Raw genomic sequence first — 14590 nt, 5'->3', positions numbered from 1 at the left:
GGCCATATAGGGCTTTAAAGGTGATGACCAGAACCTTGAAACGAATCCGGTATACTACCGGCAGCCAGTGCAGCTCCCACAGCCCCTGCAATGTAGTGCTTTGCAATAGGAGGAAAAAGAGCTTTGCGGCTGCTTGTCAGTTTCATCAAAAGTCTGGTCAATTTCAACTATGGGTCTCCCCCCCCCCCCCCTGCTTGCGGAGAGCCAGTTTGATGTAGTGGTTAAGTGTGCGGACTCTTATCTGGGAGAACTGGGTTTGATTCCCCTCTCCTCCACTTGCACCTGCTAGAATGGCCTTGGGTCAGCCATAGCTCTGCCAGAGGTTGTCCTTGAAAGGGCAGCTGCTGTGAGAGCCCTCTCCAGCCCCACCCACCTCACAGGGTGTCTGTTGTGGGGGAGGAAGGGAAAGGAGATTGTGAGCCGCTCTGAGACTCTTTGGAGTGGAGGGCGGGATATAAATCCAATATCATCTTCTTCCTTTCTGTCCTCTTTCATTCAGTGAACTAAGACTAAAACGCACACCCAAAACCTGAACCCAGAGAATTTAAATGGAAGGTGCTTGCTGAATGCTGCGACAGGGCAATTGCATAATTTTTAAAAAATCTTTGGATGCCGCCCCCCCCCCCCCCCACTTCACAAGCGAGGTGCCACGTCAATTTAGAAAATAGCATTTAAAAAATTGTAGCTGCAGAATAAGGACACCGGAGGAGAAATAATGGTGTGCAAAGTGGGCACAGAATCCGATTAAAAGTTTACTGCTCTGAAAATCTACTCATGTGTAATGGACCAATGTTAGGGCTTTCAACTTGCACAAGCTTATAGGGCTTGTTTATAATGATTGGGATAAACTGTGTTTTATTTTCTCATAAAGGGATACTGCAGCCATTAGAAGCAACTCCCCTGCAGAGACTGGGGTATTTTAAAACTCTCACAACATTCTATGAAATCTTTACCAGGAACTTTGATGGAAGCCAGCGCTTCATGGCCGTGTTTTACACCACAATGGACTAATTGTTAGGCGGTCGGTTCCCACTGGCGGTGGGCTGTTCAGCCTGACAAAAGGCGACGTTTTAGTCACAAAAATAGCCAACTCGCACAATCCCTTCTGACAAAGAAAGCAACACTGGACACATATCCTCATAAAGAAGCAGTGATTTTTTTTTCTTTAAAAAAAAAAGTGATTAAGGGGCTTCTTTGAATTATTCCACTCCTGTAGCATTCTGACCATTTCTGCATTCAGGGGAGATGACCTCAATCTATTCCCAAAGAGATTCAAAACTTGATTGAAATCCGGAGCTGGGGAAGCGCTTTCTCTTAGACAATGTGCCAGTTCCAACTCCGTCTCTGACAGGGACGGCTAAAAAGAGGGCTGGAATAGAGAATCGCCTACAGTCAGGCTGTACACTTATCTCTCCAGAGTAGATAAACTTGACTTTGAAGTTAAACGCTAAGCGGAACAAGTTCCCCCGACAAAACGAGGTGGAATGGAATGCAGCGGGGCAGGACAAGACCGCCACATTCATGCGTGAGAGAACCAGAAATCAGTTCCGCTGATTGCACGGCCTCCTTGTTCTCGTGTGTCTCTCCGATATATAGTGCAACTTTGTTCTTGAGGAAAGAGAGCTCCTCAGGCAGCCATCCTGGGCTCAAACAGAATCCCGCTGAAAACGTTTCCAGCAGCTACATATTCATAGCCCCGACGTGGATGGCGCAGAGTAGTATGATTTCATTGGATCTCGGAAGCCAACCAGGATCGGCACTGGTTAGTCCCTGGACCGCAAGGAAAGCCCAGGGCTGCTACGCAGAGGGCAAAGGACTTCTGTTTATCTCTGCCCTGACCTGGAGAACCAGGTCTCTGAAGCTAAAAAGGGATGTGTCTTTGAGAGGATGCAGGTAAAGATCTCACAGTGGAGTCCCAGAATCATGGCGGGAAAGTGGACAGGCAGCAGAAGAATAGCACCCGATATAGGTTCACCCCAGCTTGCGACCCGACCCACCAGACCAAACACAGTCTTTACGCAGTAGCTTACTCGAGCTCAACAAACCATCTCTTGCCCAGGTCTGCAAAAAGAGAGGATAGTCAAGCATCCCGTACACTGTAGCACTCTGCTGGAAAGTTGCACTCAGAATGGTGCTCTGTGCAGGCCTTTCCCCTTTATAATGTGTATGTGTGTGGGGGGGGGGAGGAAATCAAATCATAGCCGCACATCATCACATCTGGGATTTCTCCATTTCTACACCACTGGTTGCTGTTGGAAGGGAAACAAAGGGTGTGATCAAGTCAGTAAATTAGATTGTATTGTCTGGTGGTGGAAAGGGCAGTCAAGTCGCAACTAACTTATGGTGATCATATAGGATTATTATTATTATTTGTTTATTTATATATTATTTATTTATATGGAGGGCCAGTTTAGTGTAGTGGTGAAGTCTGCGGACTCTTATCTGGGAGAACCAGGTTTGATTCCCCAGTCCTCCACTTGCAGCTGCTGGAATGGCCTTGGGTCAGCCAGAGCTCTGGCAGAGGTTGTCCTTGAAAGGGCAGCTGCTGTGGGAGCCCTCTCCAGCCCCACCCACCTCACAGGGTGTCTGTTGTGGGAGAGGAAGGGAAAGGAGATTGTGAGCCGCTTTGAGACTCTTCGGAGTGGAGGGCGGGATATAAATCCAATATCTTCATCTACCTCACAGGGTGTCTGTTGAGGGGGGGGGAAGGGAAAGGAGATTGTGAGCCGCTCTGAGACTCTTTGGAGTGGAGGGCGGGATATAAATCGAATATCTTCATCTACCTCACAGGTGTCTGTTGTAGGGGAGGAAGGTAAAGGAGATTGTCAGCCGCTCTGAGACTCTTCGGAGTGGAGGGCGGGATATAAATCCAATATCTTCATCTACCTCACAGGGTGTCTGTTGTGGGGGAGGAAGGTAAAGGAGATTGTCAGCCGCTCTGAGACTCTTCGGAGTGGAGGGCGGGATATAAATCCAATATCTTCATCTACCTCACAGGGTGTCTGTTGTGGGGGAGGAAGGGAAAGGAGATTGTGAGCCGCTCTGAGACTCTTCGGAGTGGAGGGCGGGATATAAATCCAATATCTTCATCTACCTCACAGGGTGTCTGTTGTGGGTAAGGAAGGGAAAGGAGATTGTGAGCCGCTCTGAGACTCTTCGGAGTGGAGGGCGGGATATAAATCCAATATCTTCATCTACCTCACAGGGTGTCTGTTGTGGGGGAGGAAGGTAAAGAGCGGCTCACAATCTCCTTTCCCTTCCTCCCCCACAACAGACACCCTGTGAGGTGGGTGGGGCTGGAGAGGGCTCTTACAGCAGCTGCCCTTTCAAGGACAACTTCTGCCAGAGCTATGGCTGACCCAAGGCCATTCCAGCAGGTGCAAGTGGAAGAGTGGGGAATCAAACCCGGTCCTCCCAGATAAGAGTCTGCACGCTTAACCACTACACCAAACTGGCTCTCCTGGGTGATCCAGATCGGAGCTTCTTCCACGTTTGGTGGCGGGCCTTTGTTGTTCAGATGGCCCCACTCCTCCTTTCAACCAGAAGCTTCTGATGGCAAAGTGCAGAGAAGCTGTTGGATTAGACAACCACAGCCTGGGACTTGTCAGGCCTCCACGTTCGCTCCCTGCAGACGGGCACTGTCACAACTTTTATAACTCAAGGATCGAAAAGGTCTGCAAAGCTGAGTCTCAATTTTGAGTTATTGTGAGATATATACTTCTGTGGTGAGTGGTGGAAAATGCTATTAAGTTGCAAACAATTTATGATGACCCCTTGTGGGGTTTTCAAGGCAAGAAATGTCCAGAAGTAGTTTGCCTCGGCGTAGGAACCCCAGATTCCCTCAGTGATCTCCTGTCCAAGTACTAGCTGGGGCTGACCCTGCTTAGCTTCCAAGATTTGATGGGCTATCCTGGTCTGAGCCATGAACACAGGGGAGGGACGGTGGCTCAGTGGTAGAGCATCTGCTTGGGAAGCAGAAGGTCCCAGGTTCAATCCCCGGCATCTCCAAAAAAGGGTCCAGGCAAAGAGGTGTGAAAAACCTCAGCTTGAGACCCTGGAGAGCTGCTGCCAGTCTGAGTAGACAATACTGACTTTGATGGACAAGGGTCTGATTCAGTAGAAGGCAGCTTCATATGTTCATATATGTTCATATGTTCACATGTGCGAGAAACAGCTAATACTGGCCTCATCTTTATTCTTTGAAAATCTAAGCTGGGAGGGACGGTGGCTCAGTGATAAAGCATCTGCTTGGTAAGCAGAAGGTCCCAGGTTCAATCGCCAGCATCTCCAACTAAAAAAGGGTCCAGGCAAGTAGGTGTAAAAAACCTCAGCTGGAGACCCTTGAGAGCCGCTGCCAGTCTGAGTAGACAATACTGACTTCGATAGACCGAGGGTCTGATTCAGCAGAAGGCAGCTTCATATGTTCAGATGTCTAAGGGAAGAGATGGTGGCTCAGTGGTAAAGCATCTGCTTGGTAAGCAGAAGGTCCCAGGTTCAATCCCCGGCATCTCCAACTAAAAAGGGTCCAGGCAAATCGGCATGAAAAACCTCCGCTTGAGACCCTGGAGAGCTGCTGCCAGTCTGAGTAGACAATACTGACTTTGATAGACTGAGGGTCTGATTCAGTATAAGGCAGCTTCAGATGTTCATATGTTCAAGCTTCGTCCTGTAGCACCTCAAGTGTCTCCCCATCCGTCTGGTGGAGCATTTGTCCTTTCCAAGAGACAGCGATGTCAAAGGTGCAAATCAGAAACCCGGGGGCCTGGGACAAAAGTACGCAGCAACTTCCCAAGGTGCCTGTCAAGAACATGATGGCTTGCTCTTCCGCACCTGTTTCCCCTTTCCAGGTAGCAGCTCGGGAGGAGAAAAATCACAACTCTTTCAAAAATTTCGACTCCCAAGCTCCTCGTTGGGCCTGCAATCACCAGGCACAAACAGCCGTTCCGGGCTCTGAGACATTTCAGACACACAGAAGGGCAATCACACTTTATGTATGAGGGACAGGTAGATGTCATTTGCCATGTTAATTCGTTGTTTAAGCGCCAACGAGGGACCACCAGAACCTCGCTGAAAGATCAGGTGTGTTCTGACAGCTACAAGGGGATTACCAGTCCTGGTTGCGTGGCTTGCTATTCGTGTTATTAATTTAGAAAGCCGAAAACTGGCTCGGTGCGGGCCTCCGGTCTTTGAAACTAGACGGGACCCAACTTTTCAATCTTGAAAGTTTTGTTTCAAGGCAAAGCCGCTGTTCAGAAAAGCGCCCAGCGTGGTGTAGTGATTAAAGTGTTGGCTAGGATCCAGTTGTTCCCTCTAAGCTGAGTTAGTGTGAGGTAGCGCACAGTTTTTCAGCCTCCATCTCACACATTTTTGGCTTAGCTCAGGAAAAATGACTCCAGAGCAAACTAATTGATGCAGCAGCTACCATCTTTAATGCCAGTAGCTCCAATGTCTCCTGGCCCCCACCCCCAAAGTCTCCTGGCTCCACCCCCAAAGGCCCCAGATATTTCTGAATTGGACTTGGCAACCCTAGGTTCCGGAGTTCCACGCCTGTGAGCTCCTGCCCAAAATGAGGCCTGCTCAGAGGGGTGTTGTGAGAGGATAAAATGGAGAAGAATTATCAGCTGCTTTGGGGTCTCCACCAGGGAGAAAAGCGGGCAGGTAAGATTAATCTATTTGGACTTCCTGTTCCTCAGTTCTAAAAACTCCTTCTGCATAATCAATAACAACAAATGTCCCCGGCGCCACAAAACTGCAGTTTAATATATATATATATTTGTGTCGCAATTATCAAAAGTAAAATATTAACTTGCCCCCTTTAAAAAAAATTAAAAAGCATGCATCATAGCCTATACTTGAGCGTTATGACAAATTGCAACCAGCCGCCGCCTTTAATTAGACTATGAATATTTTATGGCAATTCTGCCAAGCGGATCAACACTTCAAAGGGGAAAACAGGAGCCCTCAACAGGCTGGAATCAAGAAAACAGAGTTTCCCTTAATGAGATAATTAGATCAGCTCCAGACTTTGAAAACTGAGCAAAGTTTCTGCATTCAAAGGGACAGGCTCCCTTAGCCTCATATGAGCTGGGATACGTCTCGGGTGGGGTAAGTGTCAAGGGGAAAAGAAAACAGATGTTTCTGTTTAGTTGCTGTTTAATTATTTTGTCTAAATACCGACTCCTCGTTTGTAACTGGCAGGGGGAAAAGCAAGTCATTAAAGGCTTGACGTTTTCCTTCTTTCAAAAACTATTGTTATTTTTTTGGTTAAGGCTGAGGATTTAACTGGGGCGTTTGTACTGAGAGTAAACTCTGTTCGATCTGGTTTGCAGAAAAACATTCAGAAACCAGCATGCAATAAAATATCAGACTGCTGGAGGAGCTGAGCAGGTGACTGGGGTAGGAAGAAGGAAGTGCGGGCTGGATCTTTGCAAATGCTGAGGCGCTGTTGCAGGGGTCCCCAGCCTAGCGCTTGCGGGCACTATGGAATCCATGCATACCTTTGCTGGCGCCTGACAAGAGTTTTCATAAAGTGGTCAGGACTATGATCGGACTTCTGACCAACAAGAACTGGAGACGTGACTGGCTGCGCAGATTTTGTAAAGACACTCCCACTGGCAAGAAGCTTTCGCCGTTAGCACAAGGCTCTGGCACTGTGTGACTGAGGCGAGCGGCAGCAGCCATTTTGTGAGGCACCCACCACGATAGGATAGAATTGCAACGGTGACTGCAGGCTCCAAAAGGTTGGGGGCCCCCTGTGTCGGGAAAGGAGAAACACTTCCCAGAATTCCACAGGCGCTTCAGCCTTTTACGGTTGTCACAGTCTACCACGTGGATGGGGAGAATGTAGAACAACATGATTCTCCCAATAACACACTAGTACAGGGAATGGCCAACCCGTGGCTCTTTCAGGCACGTTGCGTGGCTCTCAAAACTGGCTTGGAGAAGGCATTTGTCTCTTTAAATCACTTCTCCAAGCCAAGCCAGCCAGTGGCTTGAGAATGCATTTAAAGTGAAAGTTGCTTTCTTTCCACCTCCCTCCATCCTCCCTTCTCTCAAACATCTGATGATCCTGTCTTGTGGCTCTCAAATATCTGATGTTTGTGTGTTGCAGCTCTCAAACATCTGACGCTTATTCTACATGGCTCTTACGTTAAGCAAGTTTAGCCACCCTTGCACTAGTATCATCTGTTCTTCCTCGCTGATGTTTTTATCTCACTTAAAAAAAAAAATCTTTTCAGAGTTTCCGCTCTGGATTCAGCTTGTCTTAATGAGGTTATTTGTGTGCTTTGCTTAATGGCTTTTCAGATGAGATTTCAATTTGTGTGCTTTAATTTGTTAGCCACCTTGGTGGCCTTGTGGGAACAGAAAGGCTGGGGTGGGGTGGGGGGGGTGGGGAATAGTGTCAATAATAATTTTGTTTGAAAGGGATTGTTGTGCAAATCTTTTCAGCTCTGGTGCCAAAACCGGATTTTCCCTGGCCATGATTCACAGGCGCAAGCAGAAATGTACGTATTTTTCGCTCCATAAGACGCACCTGACCAGAAGATGCACCTAGTTTTTAGAGGCGTTTGTGTGAATTTAGAGGCGTTTGTGTGAATTTTTTTGCAGTGTTTGCTCTCCTTAAGACGCACACACTTCCCCCCCCCACTTTTTTTTGGGGGGGGGGGGGATTATTATTTTTTGCTCCATAAGACGCACCTAGTTTTAGAGGCGTTTGTGTGAATTTTTTGCAGTGTTCGCTCCTTAAGACGCACACACTTCCCCCCCACTTTTTTTTTGGGGGGGGGGAGGAAAGTGCGTCTTATGGAGCAAAAAATACAGTATGTGTTGGCAACCGCAACTGTGTGCTACAGGCCTCCTCATGCACATGACAAAACATGACTGCCTGAAAAGAGCTGTTCTCATTTACTCTTTTCTACACTGACTATTTGCCTTTCTTCCAGGCAGTGGGGGCTGGCCAGGGCGTCAGCTAGCCCAATCGCAAGCTGGCCCCCAGATGAATTGGGACCACCTTAAGCGTTAGACAATATGTTAAAAACGTTAATGTCCTTTTAGCAGCTTGAAAATATAATAGAAGTTCCAATATTATTACGGTAATGCAACTAAAATTGACAGTGTATTTAGGGTTGCCAGCCTCCAGGTGGTGCCTGGGGAATCTCCCGCTTTTCCAACTGATCTCCAGCTGGCAGAGCTCAGCTCCCCTGGAGAAAAGGCAACCTGTATTTACATTTAGAATCTACTGCAGACTGCCAGTCAAATGTACAATATATGTACACTGTAATTACTAAAAAATTATATACATTTATTTCGCAAAAGTTTTAATTGTACCTTTTTTCCACTTACGTATTTTTTTGAAAATTTTATTTATTCCTTATAAAAATTAAATAATAGCCTTATAGTTGTGGATGGGCCCCCCCCCCCCTTGTCTCCTGACAACCATATTTTTAAACCCAGTCCGCCACTCCAGGATGGAAGTCAGCACAGCATACTGGTTGCAGATTCAGACTGGGATCTAGGAGACCTCTGGGTTCGAATTCCCCCCTCTGTATGGAAAAGCTGCTGAAGAACCTTGGGCCTGTCAGGCCCCCTCAGTTGCTCAACCTCACAGGGTCGTTGTGAGAACAAAATGCAGGCCAGGAGAACAATGTGAGCCACTTTGGGGCGATACGAAGGCTGCAAATGAGGTAAAATAAAATCTAATTAAATAAATCCTTCCAGAACAGTGATCTCAAGATGGCACTGCATTGTTTTGCAGTTTGCCCTACAAAGCAAAACGGGGATTTCCCCCCCCTCCTGCTATCTAGAACCTTGCAAGTTTCTTGCAACTACCCATAACAAGCACTCAAAATTGGCCGCGTGGACCAGCGAGAGTCATACCTTGTTTGCAGAGCGGGCCAAAAAACCTGCAGACAGTCACAGTCCCCGGTAACGTAATGGCATGGGACGTTGCTGTGGATACACTGAGGGCACGGTTGGCTGCAGTGATGGCCGTAGAACCCAGGCGGGCAAACTGAAAGTAAACCAGGAAAAGAAGGGAAAGCCAGGTCACTAGTCCTCATCATTATGATTAAAACCAATAAGGATTTATACTTGCAAAGAAGAACGTTTTATCCTCTCAGAAGAGGAAGAAGAATAAGAATTGCAGATTTATACCCCATCCCTCTCTCTGAATCAGAGACTCAAGACTTTATCTTCTCCCCCCACAGCAGACACCCTGTGAGGTGGGTGGGGCTGAGAGGCAGGCAGGCAGGCAGAGGAAGGAAAATAGATGGGGAGGGAGGGAAAGGTGGAAAGAAAGCAATTTTAACTTTAAATGCATTTTCCAAGAGGACTCCTGTGAAAGCTATGGGTTGACCCAAGGCCATTCCAGCAGCTGCGAGTGGAAGAGTGGGGGAATCAAACCCGGTTTCTCCCAGATAAGAGAGCTCTGGCTGACCCAAGGCCATTCCAGCAGCTGTGAGTGGAGGAGTGGGGAATCAAACCCGGTTTCTCCCAGATAAGAGAGCTCTGGCTGACCCAAGGCCATTCCAGCAGCTGTGAGTGGAGGAGTGGGGAATCAAACCCAGTTCTCTCAGATAAGAGAGCTCTGGCTGACCCAAGGCCATGCCAGAAGCTGCAAGTGCAGGAGTGGGGAATCAAACCCAGTTCTCCCAGATAAGAGAGCTCTGGCTGACCCAAGGCCATTCCAGCAGGTGCAAGTGTAGGAGTGGGGAATCAAACCCAGTTCTCCCAGATAAGAGAGCTCTGGCTGTCCCAAAGCCATTCCAGCAGCTGCAAGTGGAGGAGTGGGGAATCAAACCCGGGTCTCCCAGATAAGAGAGCTCTGGCTGACCCAAGGCCATTCCAGCAGCTGCAAGTGGAGGAGTGGGGAATCAAAGCCAGTTCTCCAGATAAGAGAGCTCTGGCTGACCCAAGGCCATTCCAGCAGGTGCAAGTGGAGGAGTGGGGAATCAAACCTGGTTCTCCCAGATAAGAGAGCTCTGGCTGACCCAAAAGCCATTCCAGCAGCTGCAAGGGGAGGAGTGGGGAATCAAACCCGGTTCTCCCAGATAAGAGTCCCACGCACTTAACCACTACACCCAAATTGGCTTTCTTTATCCCAAAAACTGCTTGCCCGGGATCTTGGAGGTTTCCCCCCCTATTTCCTAGGCATGGAGCAGGGGTCACTGTGTGTGTGTGTCTGGGAGGGGGAAGCTGTGAATTTCCTGCACGGTGCAGGGAGCTGGACTAGATGACCCTGGAGATCCTTTCCAACTTTATGATTCTAGATGTGCCACTAGGAGAAAAAGCAGTTGCCTAACCCAGCCGCGTGTGACAGCTTCAAAGGTAAACATTAGCAAGGGGATGAGCGACATTCGGCACAATTAGGCTGCCAGAACAGAGGAAGCCGGCAAGTCTCCCTCCCCCGCCACACCTTCTCCACATCACCTGCAGGCTGCACACGGTGATTATATGGATAATAGAAAGCGCCTGTCTGCCCTTCTGGCCTGGGCAGCATCCACAAAGAGGCCAGAGCTGTTCTTTTTCTCCCTTCCCTGGACAAAGTTTCGATTTCTTCAAGCCCTCATTTAAATCCTTGGGGGCTTCCAGCGATTCCTCCCCAGCCTCCCTGAGTCTTTCAGGGCCTTGTTTTGGCCGGAGGGAAAAGCTGGTAAGGGAAAGGGAGCTGGTAATGAAAAGGTTCATGCCGCCATTAATGGCCACAGAGGCGGAGGTCAAATGCATGCCACGGCTTTCGGGCTAAAAAGGCAGCTGCAAAATTATTTGGGAAAGAGCCGTGTGCGGCAGCAGCGCACATGCGACCTGTGAAACCCAAGTGGCTGATGGGGAAATTGACTTTTTTTTGTTCAGTCGTGGATGTCAACAGCAGAATCCTTGTACTTAAAAGGCAGCCTGGAAGGGCTTTGAGAAACAATCAAGGAGAGACCCCAATTTATCTCTGGCCAGGCTCTTCTACGAAAGGGGAAAGTTCCCGGTGGGCTATTGCCCTGGGCTGTTGCTGGTGGCCCACAGCAAAATGAACCTCAGGAGCGCCGGAGTGGCTACGGAGCTGCCAGTGGCGATGGAAGTTGGTGGGAGTGGCAGGGGCCAGCAAGTTAAGGGAAACATTCCCAGCAGTCCCTCTAAGCCAGGGGTGGCCAAACTTACTTTACATAAGAGCGACATAGAATAACGGCCAGATGTTTGAGAGCCACAAGACATGAATGTCAGATGTTTGAGAGCCACAAGGAAGGAAGGCAGAAGGAAGGAAGGAAGGCAGGAAGGAAGGAAGGAAGGCAGGAAAAAAGGAAGGAAGGAAGGAAGGAAGGAAGGCAGGCAGGCAGGAAGGGAAGGAGGGAGGGAGGGAGGGAGGAAGGAAGGAAGGAAGGAAGGAAGGAAGGGAAGGAAGGAAAGAAGGAAGGAAGGAAGGAAGGAAGGAAGGAAGGAAGGAAGGAAGGAAGGAAGGAAGGAAGGAAGGAAGGAAGGAAGGAAGGAAGGAAGGAAGGAAGGAAGGAAGGAGAAGGAAGGAAGGAAGATGGGGAGGGAGGGGAGAGAAAGGTGGAAAGAAAGCAATTTTAACTTTAAATGCATTTTCCAAGCTGTCAGCTGGCTTGGCTTGGAGAAGTGATTTAAAGAGAAATGTGTAGGTGGGCGGACTTCGAGAGCCACACACAACACAAATCCCGAGCCACAGTTTGACCATCCTTGCTCCAAGCCGCGTGTGTGTGAGCGGCTGCTCATTAACCAGGCCAGCACTGGCCCATTTTATCAAAATTACACCGTGTAAGACCATCAATGCTCAACTATTAAATATTCATACACCTTTCTCGTATGACAATATGTGCAGATTTCATGTATATATAATAACCATACAAAAACCGTCGATGGTTAAGGACGCTTACATGGACACCCCTATACGCTGCCAACTTCTCAGAGTTAAAGGGGTATCACATGCAAAGAAACAGACACACTGGCATTAAAGACTCACATAGCGACAGCTAAGCTCCAAGTGTCTGAAACCAAGTTCACTTGCTGTTATGCTCCAAACTTCCCTGTGTCTTCCAGTCTAATGCTTTTCCAATGGCAGAAATATGGGATGCTTTGCTATATAATAGCTAATGATCTAAATATCTAATGCTTTCCAATAGTGGAAAAATTGGATAAATAACCTTCCAGATGTGCCAACTACAGGGCACACAATCCAAAACTGGAACAATGTAATTCAGACGGGCAACTGCCGGATGGATGCACCCTTCTGGAATGGAGGTGGTTTCATTTAGCACTTTCTCAACTTGTTTCTGCTTAGCTTTTGACTCTTTTGGACGAAACCCCGAGAATGAAATGTCAACACCGAAATGCGGACCAGGCTGCACGATAACTCTCAAATTCTTCTCCCAGCACCATTTTTCCCAGGGCTCTTTTCGTAGCAGGAACTCCTTTGCATATTAGGCCACACACCCCTGATGTAGCCAATCCTCCAAGAGCTTACAGTAGGCCCTGTACTAAAGAGTCCTGCAAGCTCCAGTAGGATTGGCTGCATCAGGGGTGTGTGGCCTAATATGCAAAGGAGTTCCTGCTATAAAAAAGTCCTGGTTTTTCCTATTACTTTGGTAGCATTTTAAGATTTCAGCAGTTCCGTTCTGCTCAGGATGTGAACTGCTCTGCTCATTGTGTGTGTGAGAGAATTAAGAGGGAAGATTCTACATCTTCCTGCTTCAGTCGTTGCAGCTGCCGGATGGCTCCAAGCCAAGTTTAATAGCGCAATCCCCCTTACTCTGCGGACCCAATCCAATGGCTCTTAAGAATACCACCCTCCAGGGCCAGGTTTCCTTCCCTCCAGTCTGCAGAGCTGAGTAGCAGACAGAAGCACAGTGCAGAGGGGGAAGGGTTGCTGTTGAGTTGTCTGTTTTAAAATGTTTTTATTGTATTTTATTATTTTGTTATATGTTGTACTCCGCCCTGAGCCCTACGGGGAATGGGCGGAATCGAAATTTACTAAAATAAATAAATAAAAATAAAATAGAGGGAGGGGGGAGGAGGCTGGCTCACAGCTCTTCCTTTTCCAGGCCTCAGAGCCTTCTCTCCGCTGTCTGGGTATGTCTCAGCTCTGGCTGCCCATGAATCAGCCTGGGCAGTGTCAGAAGTTCAGCCACATCCGCTTGTTCCCTTTCTGTCTATAACACAGAAATGCTTTCTGCGAAGCTTTCCCACAATAAGCAAGAGAGAACCATGTGGAGTAGTGGTTAAGGTGTCAGGCGAAGCTCTGGGAGCCCAAGGTTTGAACCTCTGCTCTACCGCAGGAAGCTTGGGCCAATCGCACGCCTCACCTACCTCAAAGGGTTGTTGTGAGGATAAAACCGAAGAGAGGTATGCTGTTTTGGTAGGATATAGATATCTATGGGAATGATTAGATTCAAGTGGGTAGCCGTGTTGGTCTGAAGCAGGGGTGGCCAAACGGTGGCTCGGGAGCCACATGTGGCTCTTCCACACATATTGCGTGGCTCTCAAAGCCCCCACCACCCCGTTGGCCAGCTTGGAGAAGGCATCTCTCTCTTTAAATCACTTCTCCAAGCCAAACCAGTTGACAGCTTGGAGAATGCATTTAAAGTTAAAGTTGCTTTCTTTCCCCTTCCCCTTCCTGTCTGTTTTCCTTCCTTCCTTCCCCCCTTCCCTTCCGGCTCTCAAACACCTGATGTTTATTCTATGTGGCTCTTCTGTTAAGCAAGTTTGGCCACCCCTGGTCTGAAGCAATAGAACAACGTTTGAGTCCAGGGACACCCTGAAGACCAACAAAGTTTAATTCTGGTTATTTCATTTCATTTCATTTCATTTTATTTGATTTATATCCCGCCCTACCCCACCGAGGCGGGCTCAGGGCGGCTCACAGCATAACAATTCTAACAATAAGGTTTAAAAATTAAAATACAATAATAATTTGCATAATTAAAAACAACCGGTATATCAATGTATCAATCAATGTCAGTATGCTATCTTATTGTCTTCCTTCGGAATATTTCAATGTCGGTCAGTTATAAGCCAACCGGAAGAGGACTGTCTTACAGGCACCGTGGAACTGTCCAAAGTCCCGCAGGGCCCTCACCTCTTCTGGTAGCTGGTTCCACCGGCAAGGGGCTGTGATTGAGAAGGCCCTGTCCCTAGTTGACTTCAAGCGGGCCTCCTTTGGCCCAGGGATTACAAGCAGATTTCGAGAGCCGGATTGCAGCGCTCTCTGGGGAGCATATGGGAAGAGATGGTCCCTAAGGTAGGCAGGTCCTAGGCCATATAGGGCTTTAAAGGTAATAACCAGCACCTTGTACCGCACTCGGTATATTATTGGCAGCCAGTGCAGTCCCCGGAGCCCCGGCTGAATGTGCTCCCATCTAGGGAGCCCTAATAACAACCGAGCGGCGGCGTTCTGTACTAGCTGCAACTTCCGGGTTCGACACAGGGGGCAGCCCCATATAGAGGGCATTATAGTAATCCAACCTCTTGTGACCGTTGCATGGATCACTCTTGCCAGATCGTCCTGCTCCAGGAAAGGAGCCAACTGCCTTGCCCGCCTATAAGCTTTCGTGCACATGCACACTTCATCAGATATCAGGTAGCTGAA

The 14590-nt window shown here is 48.3% G+C and overlaps 1 protein-coding gene across 1 annotated transcript in view; it reads right to left on the bottom strand.

The window, feature by feature from the left end:
* Positions 1–14590, bottom strand: part of MEGF11 (multiple EGF like domains 11) — a 495160-nt gene that overhangs the window by 48097 nt on the left and 432473 nt on the right. The window contains 2 exon segments of the mRNA XM_060260232.1: positions 8878–8903; positions 8905–9010. Of these exon segments, the coding sequence (XP_060116215.1) occupies positions 8878–8903; positions 8905–9010 (132 nt within the window).

Source organism: Heteronotia binoei, chromosome 19 (assembly GCF_032191835.1).
Source record: "Heteronotia binoei isolate CCM8104 ecotype False Entrance Well chromosome 19, APGP_CSIRO_Hbin_v1, whole genome shotgun sequence".
NCBI lineage: Eukaryota > Metazoa > Chordata > Lepidosauria > Squamata > Gekkonidae > Heteronotia > Heteronotia binoei.
This window is presented reverse-complemented; position numbering and strand designations above follow the sequence as displayed.